The 18048-nt window shown below is 43.2% G+C and overlaps 1 protein-coding gene across 8 annotated transcripts in view; it reads left to right on the top strand.

Moving 5' to 3' along the window:
- SEC16A (SEC16 homolog A, endoplasmic reticulum export factor) overlaps nt 1-18048 on the top strand; it is a 119682-nt gene that overhangs the window by 51068 nt on the left and 50566 nt on the right. For all 8 annotated transcript variants that reach the window (XM_077468244.1, XM_077468222.1, XM_077468227.1 and 5 more), the window contains 6 exons: nt 5420-5562; nt 5723-5784; nt 11252-11390; nt 12623-12862; nt 13857-13954; nt 16586-16667. In XM_077468244.1, coding sequence (XP_077324370.1) covers nt 5420-5562; nt 5723-5784; nt 11252-11390; nt 12623-12862; nt 13857-13954; nt 16586-16667 — 764 coding nt within the window. The remainder of the gene's footprint in view (nt 1-5419; nt 5563-5722; nt 5785-11251; nt 11391-12622; nt 12863-13856; nt 13955-16585; nt 16668-18048) is intronic.

The following is an 18048-nucleotide window of genomic DNA, read 5'->3' as shown; positions in this document are numbered from 1 at the left end:
TCGGACTAAGTTGTCGAAAAATCCGATCATTCAGAACGTGATGACGTTATTTCGTTACGACGGGACTACGTTCAGGCTAGTAGCCAATAGCTTTGATGTAGGAATTTGATCTGAGCATGCGTGGCACTTTGTCCGATCGGAATTCTCTACACATGATCGGAGTATGTCCGATCGAACCAGTTGGTCGGAAAATATTTCCAACAAGTTGGAAAATTGGGTCCGACGGATATTCCGACGGAATCAGTCCGATGCAGACCACACACAGTCGGATTATCCAACAACACGGTCCGAAAGGACACATTCCGACATTCTCCGACCGTGTGTACAAGGGCTTAGAGGAGATATACTGTATATACTATTAGAGGAGAGAGATACTGTATATACCGGTACTATTAGAAGAGATATACTGTAAATACTATTAGAGGCTATATACTATTAGAGGAGAGATATACTGTATATACTATTAGAGGCTATATACTGTATATACTATTAGAAGAGAGATACTGTATATACTAATAGAGGGGATATACTGTATGAACTATTAGAGGAGAGATATACTGTATGAACTATTAGAGGAGAGATATACTGTATATACTATTAGAGGAGAGATATAATGTATATACTATTAGAGGGGATGTACTGTATGAACTATTAGAGGAGATATACTGTATGAACTATTAGAGGAGAGATATACTGTATGAACTATTAGAGGAGAGATATACTGTATGAACTATTAGAGGAGAGATATACTGTATGAACTATTTGAAGAATGATATAGTGTATATACTATTAAAGGGTCAATCTAGTAAATATCATCAGACTCATTAACTTTAACCCTATTTTGTTACTGGCCGATTAATCAATTATGAAAATAGTAATTGATTAATTTCATAGTCGATTAATCGATTAGTTGTTTCAGCCCTAGATGGGAGATCTAACTTTTGTCTTTTTTTTTTTTTTTTTTTGCCAAAGCCCCTGAACTCAACTCGCTAAAAGCCTATGTTGTCCATGCACACAGGTATTTACCAGAGTCTAGGAGCAGCAGAGTTTAGAGTCAGTAAAACTCTCCTTTCTTGAACACAGAAGAATCGCATTCAAGAGAGGAGTGTTTTGACAGAAAAAATGCAAAACGTGGCAAAAACGTGCCTGAACTCACCCAAAACATTAGGCGCGTTTTAGCGCTTCAGCATTTATTTCAATAACCAGAATAAATTAAAACTCTGGCCAATGAAATAAACACACAAACACTGCTAAACTCTACTTAAATTGTGTTGAAAAAACACAGCATTGGCAAGTTTATAGCACAGATCTTTTTTCCTGTCAGGGGAAACGGTGTTTAAAATCAACCAGTGTGCATGAAACACTTCTCTACAGAAAAAAAAAAGCATTTTTATTTTTATTTTTTTTTTTACTTTCAATATTTTTACTAAGTTTTTAAGGGAAAAAATAATTATTTTTCTATGTTGCTTTGGGGATTTTCACTCATTTTTGTCTGGTAAAGACTATGGATGAGCCCGATGTTCGAGTCGAATGCAAGTTCCACTTGAACATCGGGTGTTTGCTGAACAGCGAACAATATGCGGTGTTCGCGGAAAATTTGAAAACCGCCGGAATACCGTTGAAGTCAATGGGACACTAACTTAAAAAAATCAAAAGTGCTAATTTTTAAGGCTGATATGCAAGTTATTGTCATAAGTGTTTAGGGTCCTGAGTCTTGCCCCAGGGGGCTTTTTTTTTATTTATAAACAGCCGTTTTTTCGAGAGAGGTGATTTTTTTTTTTTTTTTTTTTATATATTAAAAATGAACTATTCCTTCAAATATTGTGCTTTGGGGGTGTCTATAGTATGCCTGTAAAGTGGCACAGTACCACAGCAAAATTAAATTTCTAAAGGAAAAATTGTCATTTCAAACTGATCGCGGCTGTAATGAATTGTCGGGTCTCGGCAATATAGATAAAACTCATTGAAAAAAAAGAGCATGGCTCGTTCGCTCATGGTCTGACCCCAAAGCACCTTGTCCCCATGTTGATTGGGACAGTGGCCTCATCCCCACAACCCTTGCCCGGTGGTTGTGGGAGTATGCGGGCAGGGGGGCTTATCGGAATCTGGAAGCCCCCTTTAACTAATAAATTCTGCTATGGGGTTGAGATCTGGAGACTGGCTAGGCCACTCCAGGACCTTGAAATGCTTCTTACGAAGCAACTCCTTTGTTGCCCGGGGCGGTGTGTTTGGGATCATTGTCACTAAAAAACCTTTGGAGGGAGTTGAAAGTCCGTGTTGCCCAGCGACAGCCCCAAAATATCACTGCTCTAGAGGAGATCTGCATGGAGGAATGGGCCAACATACCTGCAGCAATGTGTGACAGCCTTGTGAAGACTTACAGAAAACATTTGACATTGCCAACAAAGGATATATAACAGAGTATTGAGATGAACTTTTGATATTGACAAAATACTTATTTTCCACCATAATTTGCAAATAAATTCTTTCAAAAATCAGACAATGTGATTGTCTGGATTTGTTTCCACATTTTGTGTCTCATAGTTGAGGTATACCTATGATGACAAATACAGGCCTCTCATCTTTTTTTTTTTTTTTTTTTTAAGTGGGAGAACTTGCACAATTGGTGGCTGACTAAATACTTTTTTGCCCCACTGTATGTATGGTGTTCCAAACGACATCCCATCAATGGATTAAATCATAGGGAAAATAGAAAAAAGGGCCTCCACATGGTGCAGATGAATCCAAGTAAAGTGTTTTAAAAAAAATCAAAAATGTACAAACCACCAATCATGATGGGGACCAGAATTGATCACATAAAATAAGCAAAAAAAGCGTGATATCAGAAGCACGATAGGCTAAGAACCCAACATGTTTCGGGCAATAGCCCTTTCCCAACAGGTTTCGGGCAATAGCCCTTTCCCAACAGGTTTCGGGCAATAGCCCTTTCCCAACAGGTTTCGGGCAATAGCCCTTTCCCAACAGGTTTCGGGCAATAGCCCTTTCCCAACAGGTTTCGGGCAATAGCCCTTTCCCAACAGGTTTCGGGCAATAGCCCTTTCCCAACAGGTTTCGGGCAATAGCCCTTTCCCAACAGGTTTCGGGCAATAGCCCTTTCCCAACATGTCCCTTTCCCATCAGGTGTTTCGGGCAATAGCCCTTTTCCAACATGTCCCTTTCCCAACAGGTGTTTCGGGCAATAGCCCTTTTCCAACATGTCCCTTTCCCAACAGGTTTTTCAGGCAATTTTTTATTTTTTAATAAACACTTTTTTTATTTTTTTACTTGGATTCATCTGCACCATGTGGAGGTCCTTTTTTCTATTTTCTTTTTTCTCCCTGATTTAATCCGTTGACGGAATGTCGTTTGGAGCACCATACATATTCTCCAGCTGGTGTCTGGCCTAGTCTGGCACGTTTTGCCTGCAAAGGGGTTCCTGGTGTGTATCCTCTATCTTGCATTCCCTCGGCTGTGTTTGTCGGTGTATACCATCATACTACTACAGTTTCTGATTGGAGTCCTGCTGGATTGGATCGTCCAAACGCCTGTTTGACTCGCCACTATATGGCGGGTGTGTCCATCCTTTGTGGTAAGCTTACCCAATCTCTCTGTATATGCATACTTGGGAATGGCACATGGAGAAGTCTGCTGACCTTTATTTATCATCATTTCAAGAGGCATTACTCCAAGTTTTTTTTTTTTTTCAAATGGGACTATACAGTATTTTATAGATGAGCTTTTTGCACTTTTCTGTTTATTACACACTTTGTCATGGCTTTTTTTGCTTCACAGATATTTTTCTATATTTGTTTTTATCGCATAAGAATTTGTATAATGTTTCTTTTTCACTACTGAGTAGTAATTAGTGTATCACTTTTCCCCCGGGGTTACTCTGGGGATTTCAAATGTCACACAAGTGCTGCATTTTTTTACTCTTTATAATCTATCCAAATCAAAGAAGAAATAGTTTTGGTGGGAGAATATGGTACACTTCAAAGTGTACTCAAAAATATAAAACATTGCAGCATAAAGTGTGTTGTAAACCCTTACAACCCACTTTGACCTACAGGTAAGTCTAGATTAAGGCTTACCTGTAGGTCCAAGAAATATCTCCTAAACCTATACGGTTTAGGAGATGTTTCCCGAAAGACGGGCGCTGCTGTCTACGGTGCATGCACCGTAGACAGCGGCGCGCAGGCGTACTGAGCGCGCCGCTGTCAACGGCGATATGCCGTGAGTGGCGGCTCTCGTGCGGGAGTGACGTCATCGCGGCTTCGCCGAATGACAGCGACGGAGCAGCGAGACCCACCGAGAAGATGGATGCTCCGGACTACAGGGGACAGCGGTGACATCGCTGGCTCCTGTGTCGGGTAAGTGACACATAATGGGCTACTGTGCGATGCGATGCATAGTAGTCCATTATGCTTTGCCTTTGCAGGGAATCAAAGAGGAAGTAAACCCATCAGCGTTTACTTTCTCTTTAACAATCCTTAAATGTGTTGGTTGCATTATTTATTTTCTTCAGGCTTTTACTCCTATATTGTTTCCCAGTAATCTTGCAAATAACATCCTTCCTGTGCCTAGGGTACATACGTTCACTCACGCCACTGTATCTTTAAATGGAGCTGTGGTTGCCACCCTGGGACAGGGCTACAAACTTGTCTTTTTCCATTATATGGGATTCAGGGAAACTAGTCTACAGAGGATATCTTGAAAGTCAAATATCATTGTTTGTTTATATATCAGTTCAATTCACAGGAAGTGAGAAGGATATTTGTTTCTGAAAAGACTAACTGTTCATTTCTGTACTAGCTGAAAATGTTCTTGGTCTGAAACATGAGAAATACTGTAGCCAACACTTCTAAGCCCTTGTACACACGGTCGGAGAATCCATCGGAATGTGTCCTATCGGACCGTGTTGTCAGATAATCCGACTGTGTGTGGTCTGCATCGGACTGATTCAGTCGGAATATCCGTCGGACCCAATTTTCCAACTTGTTCGAAATATTTTCCGACCAACTGGTTCGATCGGACATACTCCGATCATGCGTAGAGAAGTCCGATCGGACAAAGTGCCACGCATGCTCAGATCAAATTCCTACATCAAAGCTATTGGCTACTAGCCTGAACGTAGTCCCATCGTAACAAAATTACATCATCACGTTCTGAAAGATCGGATTTTTCGACAACTTAGTCCGACCGTGTGTATGCAACAGTTTTCGCTAAGATCCGACGGACAAAATCCGACGGATTTGGTTGTCGAAATCTCCGACCGTGTGTACAGGGGCTAAGAACTGGCAATCTGCCATATATTATATTTTTGTTATCGGGTTTCGAGATCCTTTTTAATGAGTGTTGATCTTAGAAATGGCATGTTTCAAAAAATATTTTTTTTTATAGTCTGTTTTTCCTTTTGTAGTTCCTTCCAGGCCCCTTACCCCAGAAAAGTTTGGCAACCCTCATGTTTGTGCCAGGTTTGGCCCTGGAGGTCACCTGATCAAAGTGCTTCCCAACCTCCCTTCAGACGGACAGCCCACACTTGTAGAAATCCACAACATGGAGGTAAAGATTCTGCATTTGCCTCTCTTGTGAGTTAGGTTATTTTGGGGCATTCGCAGTACTAGAAAAACAAGTTCCCTATCGATATTTTGCTATCATTTTTCTTTCTTACTCTTCCCTGAACCGTTTACTGGTTTTTGACTAATACCTGAATATTTTCTAGATTATCCTGCAGAGCTGTCCAGAACAAGAGCAGATGAGAGCGTTTCCTGGACCTCTGGTCAAGTATGTTTGTAATTGTCATGCAACTGTAGAAGTGATTGAGTTAATCTGTGACCATAGCGTTAACACATACCTAACTCATAAAATAGTTTTAAGATGTTCATCCCATATGGTAGACCAATGTTTCTCAACCCTGACCTTGAGTACCCCCAACAGGCCATGTTTGCAGGTTTTCCTTTATCCTGCCAAGGTGCTGCTGGAAGCATCCATCTTCACCCCTCTTCCTTCCAGGGTCGCGGACTCTGGCTCTTTGACTGGTCAAAGCCATGTGACGTCACTCCCATGCATGCGCGCGGGAGCCAACGGTCACAGTACTGGCCCTATATAAACGACACCAATGAAGTCAGCGCAAGCGTATATGGTAAAGATATGCTAAACTGTGCAGGTTTAGGAGATATTTCCAGTACCTACAGGTAAGCCTCATTATAGGCTTACCTGTAGAGCAGTGGTGCCCAACCTTTTGAAGAGCGAGGGCCACTTAAGCGTCTTAGTAACCAGTCATGGGCCACAATGAGCAGATGACAGTTCTGCGTTCGCTCTGCGTATGCAAAGTGGACACAGACACAGCCCACTCTACTCTAAGGGCCCTCTCATCTGATCAAATGGAAGGGGACGGATCCACTTTCCGTTTTTTTTTTTAGCAGATCGAATTGGAAGGAGGCAGGTGTAAACTGACACATGTCTGTTTACATCTGCTGCTCCATAGAGGTTAATGGAGGGTCTGATTGGGTCAGACAGATCATGTTAAAGGGGCCTAAGGCTACTTTTACACAGGATGGTCTGTGGTCTACCTGCACCTGTGGCTTTCCTGCAGGTTAGCTCTACTTTTCCATAGAATTTCTTTCTGAAAGTGCACCAAACCCACAGGTAAGACGAGAAGTCTATGCAGGTAAGTGCAGGTAAGCCGCAGGTACACTGCGCTACACCTGAAAATCCGTTTAAAAGCAGCCCAGTAACCACTGCAGAACATATATGTCCATAATACACTGTGATTTTAGTAATAAACTTGCTGTCCCAGGCAGAGTGCATTTGGTATCACTCTATCTATGACAGGAGCCGGTGCTATACAGGAAGCATTGGCTTATGCAGCTCTGTTCCTTCCTCTACCGCTGGCTTCATTCACAACGCTTATGCTCTGATATGGCGGGTAGAAAACCTGCAATCTGGGCTTGCCAACCCACCATCCCAGAGCAGGAGGTCGCGGGCCACTTTAGAGAGCTATGTGGGCCACATGTGGCCCCAGGCCACTGGTTGGGCACCCCTGCTGTAGGGAGAAGTGGCCTGCAAGGGTTTACAACCAATCGCAGTCAAAGGCTTGGTATTTTGGACAGCTATTTTATCTAAAAGAAATTCCCAAAACATGACCTGTTGGGGGTACTTGAGGACAGGGTTGAGAACCACTGCAGTACACTATGGAATGTATGCCCTGCCGCCACCAAGTTGAACACTAAGAAATCAGAAGGCTTCTATTGGCAAAATGTTTCCTACATATTCTTAATGAGTGTGGTTATATATGGTCACTTTACTTGCAATGCCGTATGCTATTTGTGTTGCAAAAAGTATGGAAATGCATAAAGTATGCGAAAATATCAGTAAATGGGGCTGTTTTAGAATATTTATTTTTTGAGGACAGGGAGTTGGGCCTTAAAGAGGAAGTAAAGGTATAAAAAATAAATAAAAAACACACCCTGTAAGGCAAAGGCATAATGAGCTAGTATTACCTGAGAACGAAGCCCCCGAAGCGGTCCTCCGTCTTCCTTTTCGCCGCTGCCATGTATCCCGGAGCGACTTCCGGGTCTCGCTGCTCCGGCGCTGTGATTTGCCGGAGCCGCGGTGACGTCACTCCCGTGCATGCGCACGGGAGCCGACGCTCGCGGCATATCGCCGCGATCTGCGGCTTGCCCAGTGCGCCTGCGCGCCGCTGTCTTTGGGTAAATATCTCCTAAACCGTGTAGGTTTAGGAGATATTTCTTGGACCTACAGGTAAGCCTTAATCTAGGCTTACCTGTAGGTCAAAGTGGTTTGTAAGGGTTTACAACCACTTTAACCACTTTCAGACCGGACCATTTTGCTGGTAAATGACCAGAGGTCTTTTTACACTTTGGCACTGCGCTGCTTTAACTGGTAATTGCGCGGTCATGCAATGTTGTACCCAAACAAAATTTGCGTCCTTTTCTTCCCACAAATAGAGCTTTCTTTTGATGGTATTTGATTGCCTCTGCGATTTTTATTTTTTGCGATATAAACGTAAAAAGACCGCAAATTTTGAAAAAAAATGATATTTTCTACTTTTTGTTATTAGAAAAATCCAATAAACTCAATTTTAGTCATACATTTAGGCCAAAATGTATTCAGCCACATGTCTTTGGTAAAAAAAAAGTCAATAATTGTATATTTATTGGTTTGCGCAAAAGTTGTCACATCTACAAACTAAGGTACGTTTTCTGGAATTTACGCAGCTTTTAGTTTACGACTGCCTATCTCATTTCTTGAGGTGCTAAAATGACAGGGCAGTACAAAACCCCCCCAAATGACCCCATTTTGGAAAGTAGACCCCCTAAGGAAATTGATAAGAGGCATGTTGAGCCCATTGAATATTTTATTTTTTTGCCTCAAGCGATTGAATAATGACAAAAAAAAAATTTTTTTTTTTTTTTTACACAAAGTTGTCACTAAATGATATATTGCTCACACATGCTATGGGCGTATGTGAAATGACACCCCAAAATAAATTCTGCTGCTTCTCCTGAGTACGGGGATACCACATATGTGGGACTTTTTGGGAGCCTAGCCGCGTACAGGGCCCCGAAAACCAAGCACCGCCTTCAGGCTTTCTAAGGGCGTAAATTTTTGATTTCACGCCTCACTACCTATTACAGTTTTGAAGGCCATAAAATGCCAAGATGGCACAAAACCCCCACAAATGACCCCATTTTAGAAAGTAGACACCCCAAGCTATTTGCTGAGAGGCATGTTGAGTCCATGGAATATTTTATATTTTGCCACAAGTTGCGGGAAAATTACAAACTTTTTTTTTTTTTTCACAAAGTTGTCACTAAATGATATATTGCTCACGCATGCCATGGGCATATGTGAAATGACACCCCAAAATAAATTCTGCTGCTTCTCCTGAGTACGGGGATACCACATATGTGGGACTTTTTGGGAGCCTAGCCGCGTACGGGGCCCCAAAAACCAAGCACCGCCTTCAGGCTTTCTAAGGGCGTTACAGTTTTGAAGGCCATAAAATGCCAAGATGGCACAAACCCCCCCCCCCAAATGACCCCATTTTAGAAAGTAGACACCCCTAAATTTAGGGGTACACTAGTGAGACTAGGTAATAAATGGCGGGTGCCCTGAAACTATAAAAAAATAACTAACCAACCAGCGTCACCTGTAACAGTTATATGGTGATCACTGGTGAAAGGGTTAACTAGGGGGCAATCAGGGGGCTTTATGCGGTAGTATATGGGGGTCCCTGGCGCTATAAAAAGCTGCGGCGAACCTAAATACCTACCTGCCTAACTAGCGTCACCTGTGACACTAATACAGCGATCAGAAAAACGATCGCTTATTAGGCTGGGTTCACACTGGAGCGATGCGGGAACGCCACGAATGCGCGGCGGGTTCCCGCATCGCATGCCTCCCGGCGGCAGTTCACACTGCCCTATGCGAACTGCTGGGAGTGTCAGTGAAATGTTAATGACACCCCCAGATCAGTTCGCATATCGCAGTGCGATCTGCAAACTTGGATCGCATGGTGTGAACACCCATGCGATCCGATTCTGCTGCGGACCAAAAAAAGGGTCCCGTGCGAGTTTGCGGCGGGTGCGACACGAATTCAGCCATACTATCTGTATAGCTGAACTCGAATCGCACAGAGATCGGATGTGATTTGCACTGCAGTGCGGTGCGAATCACATCCGTTCTCATAAACCGCTGCAATGTGAACCCAGCCTTAGTGACACTGGCGACGGGGGGTGATCACGGGGTTAAACCTTTATTGGGGGGGTTAGGGGGGTACCTTAGAACTAAAGGGGGCTAACCCTAACTGCCCTAACAGTTATTAGTCACAAATGACACCTGCCGGGTGATCAGGGGGTTAAACCTTTATTAGGTAATAAATGGCGGGTGCCCTGAAACTATAAAAAAATAACTAACCAACCAGCGTCACCTGTAACAGTTATATGGTGATCACTGGTGAAAGGGTTAACTAGGGGGCAATCAGGGGGCTTTATGCGGTAGTATATGGGGGTCCCTAGCGCTATAAAAAGCTGCGGCGAACCTAAATACCTACCTGCCTAACTAGCGTCACCTGTGACACTAATACGGCGATCAGAAAAATGATCGCTTATTAGGCTGGGTTCACACTGGAGCGATGCGGAAACGCCGCGAATCCGCGGCGGGTTCCCGCATCGCATGCCTCCCGGCGGCAGTTCACACTGCCCTATGCGAACTGCTGGGAGTGTCAGTGAAATGTTACTGACACCCCCAGATCAGTTCGCATATCGCAGTGCGATCTGCAAACTCGGATCGCATGGTGTGAACACCCATGCGATCCGATTCTGCTGCGGGCCAAAAAAAGGGTCCCGTGCGAATTTGCGGCGGGTGCGGCGGGTGTGGCGGGTGCGGCGGGTGCGGCGAATGGCTGAACTCGAATCGCACAGAGATCGGATGTGATTTGCACTGCAGTGCGGTGCGAATCACATTCGTTCTCATAAACCGCTGCAATGTGAACCCAGCCTTAGTGACACTGGCGACGGGGGGTGATCACGGGGTTAAACCTTTATTGGGGGGGTTAGGGGGGTACATTAGAACTAAAGGGGGCTAACCCTAACTGCCCTAACAGTTATTACAGTCACAAATGACACCAATGCAAAAAAAAAAAAAAAAAAAAAAAAAATGACATTGGTGTCACTGTGACTGGGGGGGCAGGGGTAATTGGGGGGGTGATCGGGGGGTAAAGGGGGGGTGTGAGTGTGCCTGGCATGTTCTACTGTGTGTGGGATGTGTTGGTGCAACTCACTGATCCGCTCTCCTCCGTGTCGGAACGAAAAATACCGACACGGAGGAGAGAATACATCACTTCCTCTCCTGTGTTTACATTACAGGAGAGGAAGTGATGTCACCGGGGATTTCCATTCGTCGGGAGCGATCGCGAGGGGGTGGCCATGAATGAATGGCCGTCCCCTCGTCCGGGATCGCTCCCGAACGAAAACCGACCGCCGCAGGCACCGGGCGGGGGCCCGATCGGGCCCCCGACCCGCGGGAGGCAAATCACGTACATGTACGTGCTTATGCCTGCCCGTGCCATTCTGCCGACGTACATCGGCGTGCGGCGGTCGGCAAGTGGTTAAAGAGAAATGTTCCTGGCATCTGGGGCTTGCAGTTAAACTTTGAGCTGTTTTTTCATGTTTTGTAGTTAATTTGGTTCACAATACTTATCGGATTCTTTTCATTATATCTGCAGGGACGAAACCCACAAAGTTGATGTCATTAATTTTGCACAAAACAAAGCCAAAGAGTGCACACAGAATGAAAACCTGATGGACCAGGAATCGGCCCGTCTGCTCTGGGATTTTATTGTTCTTCTGTGCAGGCAGAATGGGGTAAGTTGTGTCGCATGATACTGGGCACATCTTAGGTGGTTTCCTACAGTTAAACCCAGACGCAGTATCTCAAAATGCATAAGAGCCATTTCTTCATGATATAAGCAAGTAACGATGGGGCTGGCCAGTAGTTATACATAGCTAAAAGGATGCTGTATTCGGTCACGGGAAGGGGCGAGCATCTGGAAGAAAGTGCAGAAATTGAAATGATAGAAGAACCTTTTTCTAGCTTTTGTTTTCCTCACTAGGTTAAACTAATGTTCATAACATATCTAATGTAGTAACATCTATGCACATAGATTTACTTAAAGTGGCTGTAAACCCTTACAAACCACTTTGACCTACAGGTAAGCCTAGATTAAGGCTTACCTGTAGGTCCAAGAAATAAACCGTGTAGGTTTAGGAGATATTTGCCAAAACACAGGCACCGCTGTCTACGGCGCGCAGGCGCACTAAGTGCGCCGCTGTCAACGGCGATATGCCGCGAGTGGCGGCTCCCGTGCGCATGCGTGGGAGTGACATAATCGCGGCTTTGTCAAATGACAGCGCCGGAGCAGCGAGACCCTCCGAGAAGATGGGGGCTCCGTACACAAGGGGACAGCGGTGACTTCGCTGGCTCCTGTGTCAGGTAAGTGACACATAATGGGCTACTATGTGATGCGATGCATAGTAGTCCATTATGCTTTACCTTTGCAGGGAATCAAAGAGTAAGTAAACCCATAAGGGTTTACTTCCTCTTTAAAGTGCCTTGTTTGCTGATGCAAAGTTAAGCTTTGCTGATGTCTTTGCAAAATTCTTGCAAATTCCTATTCTCTTTTTTCATACTGATCTGTTGAGCTGTAAAAGTGAAGAGCTTATACAGAGCTCATGAGTCTCTCCACGACCCCATGGGACAACACTGGGTGCCCAAGCAACAGTGTAGAAAGTGAATGTCGTCTGCTTCCCCATACCCCCAAATGTGGGGTATGTCGCCAAACTTTCTAAGACCAAGAGCATTAGAGAAAATGAGGTGGAGTGAGGGGAGTGTTTGGGGGGAAGATGGATGTGGCACAAGTATAAGAAGCTGCGGGGGGGGGGGCTTACGATTCTTATGTGCATATTAAAAACTGTTTAGTAATTTTCTACTATATTCAGCATCTTGCTTCTGGTACTACTATTCCTATTCTGTCAGGTAGTTTGTGAGTTGGAAAACCTTTTAATTATAACTTGCTGCTTTATGTTACATTGTATAGACTGTTGTAGGGACTGATATAGCCGAGTTGCTGCTGCAAGATCACAAAACTGTGTGGCTTCCCGGAAAATCGCCAAACGAAGCAAATCTGATCGATTTCAGCAACGAGCCTCTGGAGCAGGAAGAGGAGTCTGTTGCCGCCCAGCTCTCCTTTCTTACAGATACCTTACCCATCAGTGGAGCAGTCATGGAAAAAGAGACAGAACGTTTCAGGGAGCTGCTACTGTACGGGCGTAAAAAGGTACAGAAGTCTTAAAGTAATGAACCCTCTCAGATTCAATTGTAATTTTAGAATCTGGTAACACTGTTCCTGTGTACGGCTTGATATTTATCCTGCCTGTGTTCTTAACCTCCCTGACGGTATGATTATTTCAGATTTTAGGCACTGAAAGCGGTACAATTGCATGGAAATTTGGGCGTTTTATATTGTAGTCCTGTAATTCTTAGGAATAACTCGCTTAAATCTGTCCAAACCAGAGTCTAGCAGACATCCCGGGTATGATAAAGTTTGAAAAATGAAATCATAAATTATAATATAATAAATAACTATACCAAATAATATAACAATAATAAAAATTATTCAATAATGTAATCAAATCAAAAACACTGAAATTTGCTCAGTTGCAGAATTGTCACTGTCATTACTTTTCAGTATTTGATGACGGATCTCCCCACAAATCACTATCCCTCAATTCTGCGAGTGATTCCAATTTATTATCGCTGTTTTCTAGCTGGTCTAAACCATTTTTGATGTAAAGGGACAGTTTTGGTTGCTATGGACGATCTCCAGTTTCCAGGCATAAATATAAAACTGCATGCAGGACACTGGACAGACCACTAGGGACAAAGGGATGTGAAATAATTACATACAGCAATGTAATCTGTAAGATTACATTATATTGTATGTAATGTGTGTAACTTTTTGAATTTGGCGCCGTTCTTCGTCCCCGTGCGTTGCAACGCTCGCAGGGGACTGAGATCGGCTCCGTGATACATCGAGCGAGGCTCGTGCAGCGCGGGGGACATTGCTGGATCCAGGGGACAAGGTAAGTAAACCTCTCCCTGCATTCAGCGATGCGGTCCCGAGTCTGGCTCGGGGTTACCGCTTTTGGTACAGAATCTCCACCCCGAGCCAGACTCGGGAATACCGCCAGGGGGGTTAATGCAGCAGCATCTGATCCAGCGATAGTAATGCTTTGTTTCTAAATCACTGTTATCTTATATGTTTCCCCCAGGATGCTCTGGAGTCTGCTATGAAACATGGACTGTGGGGCCATGCACTGCTACTGGCTAGTAAAATGGACAGCCGAACGCATGCCAGAGTTATGACCAGGTAGTTTGTGTGTGTTTTTGTGTGGTGGTGTTGTGTTTTTAATTTTTTTTATTTTTTTTTATTATTGAATTCTCTTCATTGTGACTATTTTATTTAAAGCCCAACTGTAGGCTGGGCAAAAACTGATCCCCTCCCAGCATATACAGGATATATAATCATCATTATGCTGGGGGAGGACAGGATGGATTGTCTGCAGTGAGGACCTATATGATGAGTGGGGATGTCCTCCATGTTGAACCACTCGCCTGGTTCCCAGTCTTGGTCCCTAGAAGTTTTTCCTTCTTTTTTTTTTTTTTTTCTCTGGCTTTATCAGAATCCACCCTTTTCTGGCATTGTCTTCTCTGTTCTTTTAAACTGTGATGGTCTCTTTGAGCATGTTGCTGCTGTTCTAGACAAGAGGTATGTCCTTTCATTCCTTTTCCTGAAGAAGTGGCTTCGACCTGTGAAACGCGTTGAATGTGGATTTTTTTTTCATCTCCTTGACTTCATTTATTTTGGGGGGAGGGGGGCCCCTTGAGTGCCTTTTTGTATACAAGGCTATGATATGCATACATGTAGTATGTAAACTGTAACACTGGTAACATGCTTGATTGATTTTATAGTTTTGTTTTTTAATTGTTAATAAACTTTCTGATGTTTTGGGGGAAAAAAAATTCTGGAGGAATTACGTTAATGTGTATCCAATCAGAGGACGTTTTGCCTATCAATACAGAGATTGACTCACTACTTTTACTACTCCACGTTTTTATTTTTTTCCTAATTAGGTTATATAATGCTTATTTTGAGAAGGGGGGGAGGATCTAATCGAGAGGAATAATAAATATATGGCTACCCCTTTTTCAATATGGCACCTAAACCACAAAAATTGTTAATAAACATAAATGGATGCTTCCACAAACTCCACTCCCAGGGAAAATTTTAAAGGGGGACCCGAAAAGTGAAATCGCCGCCCCCCCCCCCCCCCCCCCCCCCCCATTGTCGGGTCCATACAATGTACGAACCATGGCAGTGAAAAGCGTCTTTCCACGTTTGCAAGTCAAACTTAAAGCGGAGGTCCACCCTAAAGTGGAGCTTCCGCTCATTGGAACCCTCCCCCCCCCCCCTGGCGCCACAATTGGCACCTTTCAGGGGGGAGGGGGGTGCAGATACCTGTACAGTACAGGTATCTGCACCCACTTCCGGCATAGATATCTGCAGAATATACGCCCCTTTCCGCAGATATCTATGCCCCTTTCCGAAGGTCCCCCGCTGTCTGCTGGGAAACACACGGATCCCAGAGACAGCGGGGACCATCCTTATTGCGCAGCGCGACTCGCGCATGCGCAGTAGGGAACCGAGAAATGAAGCTGCAAGGCTCCACTTCCTGATTCCCATAGCCAAGATGGCGGCGGCAGCACCCGAGAGACGATCGCGGGTGCGCTGGGCGGGTAAGTGTCATTATTTTAAAAGTCAGCAGCTGCAGTATTTGTAGCTGCTGGCTTTAAAAAAAAAAAAATGGCGGACTCCCGCGTTAAAAATTCCCCACTAAATGTTTGTTCTGTGTTCCCATTGACACGGCATGTCTAAAAAAAAAAAAAAAAAAAAATTACAAAAAAAAAATCTTGCTTTTTTGAATGTTTCTTAGGCGGAGGTGTCGTGACCGACTGCAAGGCTTTTTGAGCAATGTTGGCATGAGCCTGTCCTATATTCCTTGGTGGAATATATTTAACATGGAGTATATTATGAGATCCATGTTTGTGTCAATTTTGTTCTATGTTTTGTGTATTATGAATGTGTATGTAAATATGTATTTTCATATGGTTTTGAAATGGAATGTTGTTGTTTTCTATGGGTATAATAATTTAATAAAACAGTGTAATAGACATGAGTGCACATTTCCTGCAATTCTGCAGGCCCATCCAACTGGCCCTTTATTGTTAAGCATATTTCAACTTTGAGCTGGTGTGTGGTAACAATGTAACATACGTTTTAGTCAGTTGCATTGGTTGAATTGAAAAATTTACTTTTGAAGCTGTATGTGTGTGTGTGTGTATGTATGTATATATGTATATGTGTATATATATATATATATATATATATATATATATATATATATATAACACACACACACACACACACACACACACACACTGTATGTGTGTGCGTGTATGCAAATACATACACATAATTAAAAATTCATATATATATATAAAAAATTATTTTATATTTAATTATGTGTATGTATTTGCATGGGGTTATTTTTATAAAAGGTACCTGTTCCTTTTTGTATATCGGTGAACTGCTTCTCCTGCTCTTCCAGTCAGTCACCGCATACTGTATGTAACATAAATGACCATGTTGGTGCCATGTAGAGCCAATTTTTGATCTGGTCATGCACATATACAGTTCCAATAACCAGCATCTGATGCTGGAGAAGGCATTGAACTGGGGAACTTTTGCAAACCAGCTGACAGACCACAGCAAGCAAAACAGAACTTGCAGTAATCTGCATTTGATGAGTGTGCATTATATACGACAATTGATACCGCAATTGAATAAAAGGAGAGGGGATCCCTTATACAAATGTGATGGTAAAGGTGGTTATCAAGAACCATTTATAATGACTGAACTACTGTCTGTCTGGTTATCTAGGTTTGCCAACAGTCTCCCAATTAATGATCCTCTGCAGACCGTCTATCAACTGTTGTCTGGAAGGATGCCCGCTGCAGCTACGGTGAGCCTCTGGAAAGTGGGCCTTCGTTTGGCAGGCTTGTATATTTAAATTACCGAAACCCTGGTTCACACTGGTGTTATTTCAGATGCAACTTGTGTCCCACAGAATTGCATGACAAGCAAAATCACTTTTTTTTTTTTTTTTCTATGGTGTTCACATCAGTGCGGCATGATTTTGGAAAAGGTTTTTTGTACTACGTATAGTTCCAATTGGCCCCATAAAATATGCAAACCACATGCAAAATGACAATCTCACTACAAAGTTGCATTGCAGTAGTGTGCACCTAGCCTAAAACCACATTACCTGTCTTTTTTGACGGTTATGCAGTGGTTTCTTTAGATGGGGAAAAAGACAAGAATAGAGTTGTGTTTAAAGGGTAACCCCACATTCATGAGGGGGAAAAAAAAAATCTAGCGTATAAAATTGCTACACAAGTCCTATTGTGATGGAATGTTATAAGAAATTACCTTTCCATGTGGATCTGCAGTGCTGTAGTTTTCTGTAAAATTCAATGCAATATGGCAACCTTGAGGCGTTCTGTACGTAGATGGCCCCCAGAAATGTAATTCCCTGCTTGTGTGATTGGCTGGCTGATATCCCAGAAGTCCGCACTAAGATACAAGTCATATTTTTAGCATCCCCTGCCACAAAAATTGAATTTTTGGTGAGATACTCCTAGAGCGAACAATCCATATTCCAATCTCACATGTTCCTGGAAAAAGCTCTAGGGCAGTGATGGCAAACCTTGTCACCCCAGATGTTTTGGAACTACATTCCCCATGATGCTCAGCTACACTGTAGAGTGCATGAGCATCATGGGAAATGTAGTTCCAAAACATCTGGGGTGCCAAGGTTCGCCATCACTGCTCTAGGGTACTGTGTGCTTTAGCAACCACCAGCTGGAGACTGGATCATGAAAGCCACAATGAAGATAATGTTCCAGCACACCACAGATCTTCAAGTTGAGTCCAAGTTCTTTATTGATAGTGCAAAATTTCAGAGTCCCGCAGGACCCCTTCGTCAGGCATGGGAAACTGTTTGGACTCAACTTGAAGATCTATGGTGTGCTTGCAAATATCTTTGTTGTGACACCTAGAGGGAAATTGCATCTAAAGGGATGCAGACCTTGCCGCTTCCCTCATTAGAATCCTGAAAATGCAGCAGCTGATTGATAATTACAAAATCGCTCCCATTTGCTTTGCACTTGGAGCTATTTATTCAGAATAACAAAAGGTAGAAATCTGAAGCAAAATTGTTAAAATCCCTGCAGTATAGATGGATTACCCAGAAGGGAATGTGTGTGTGTTTTTTTTTTTTTTGTTTTTTTTTTTCTCAGCAAAAATTTAGTTCTTTGTGGAACTTGTATGTATTGTGTTAAGTC

Source organism: Lithobates pipiens, unplaced genomic scaffold (genome assembly GCF_037356315.1).
Source record: "Lithobates pipiens isolate NorthernLeopardFrog02 unplaced genomic scaffold, aLitPip1_a1.2 Scaffold_11, whole genome shotgun sequence".
Taxonomy (NCBI): Eukaryota; Metazoa; Chordata; class Amphibia; order Anura; family Ranidae; genus Lithobates; species Lithobates pipiens.
The sequence above is the reverse complement of the archived record's forward strand: the minus strand, read 5'-3'. Positions and strand labels throughout refer to the sequence as shown.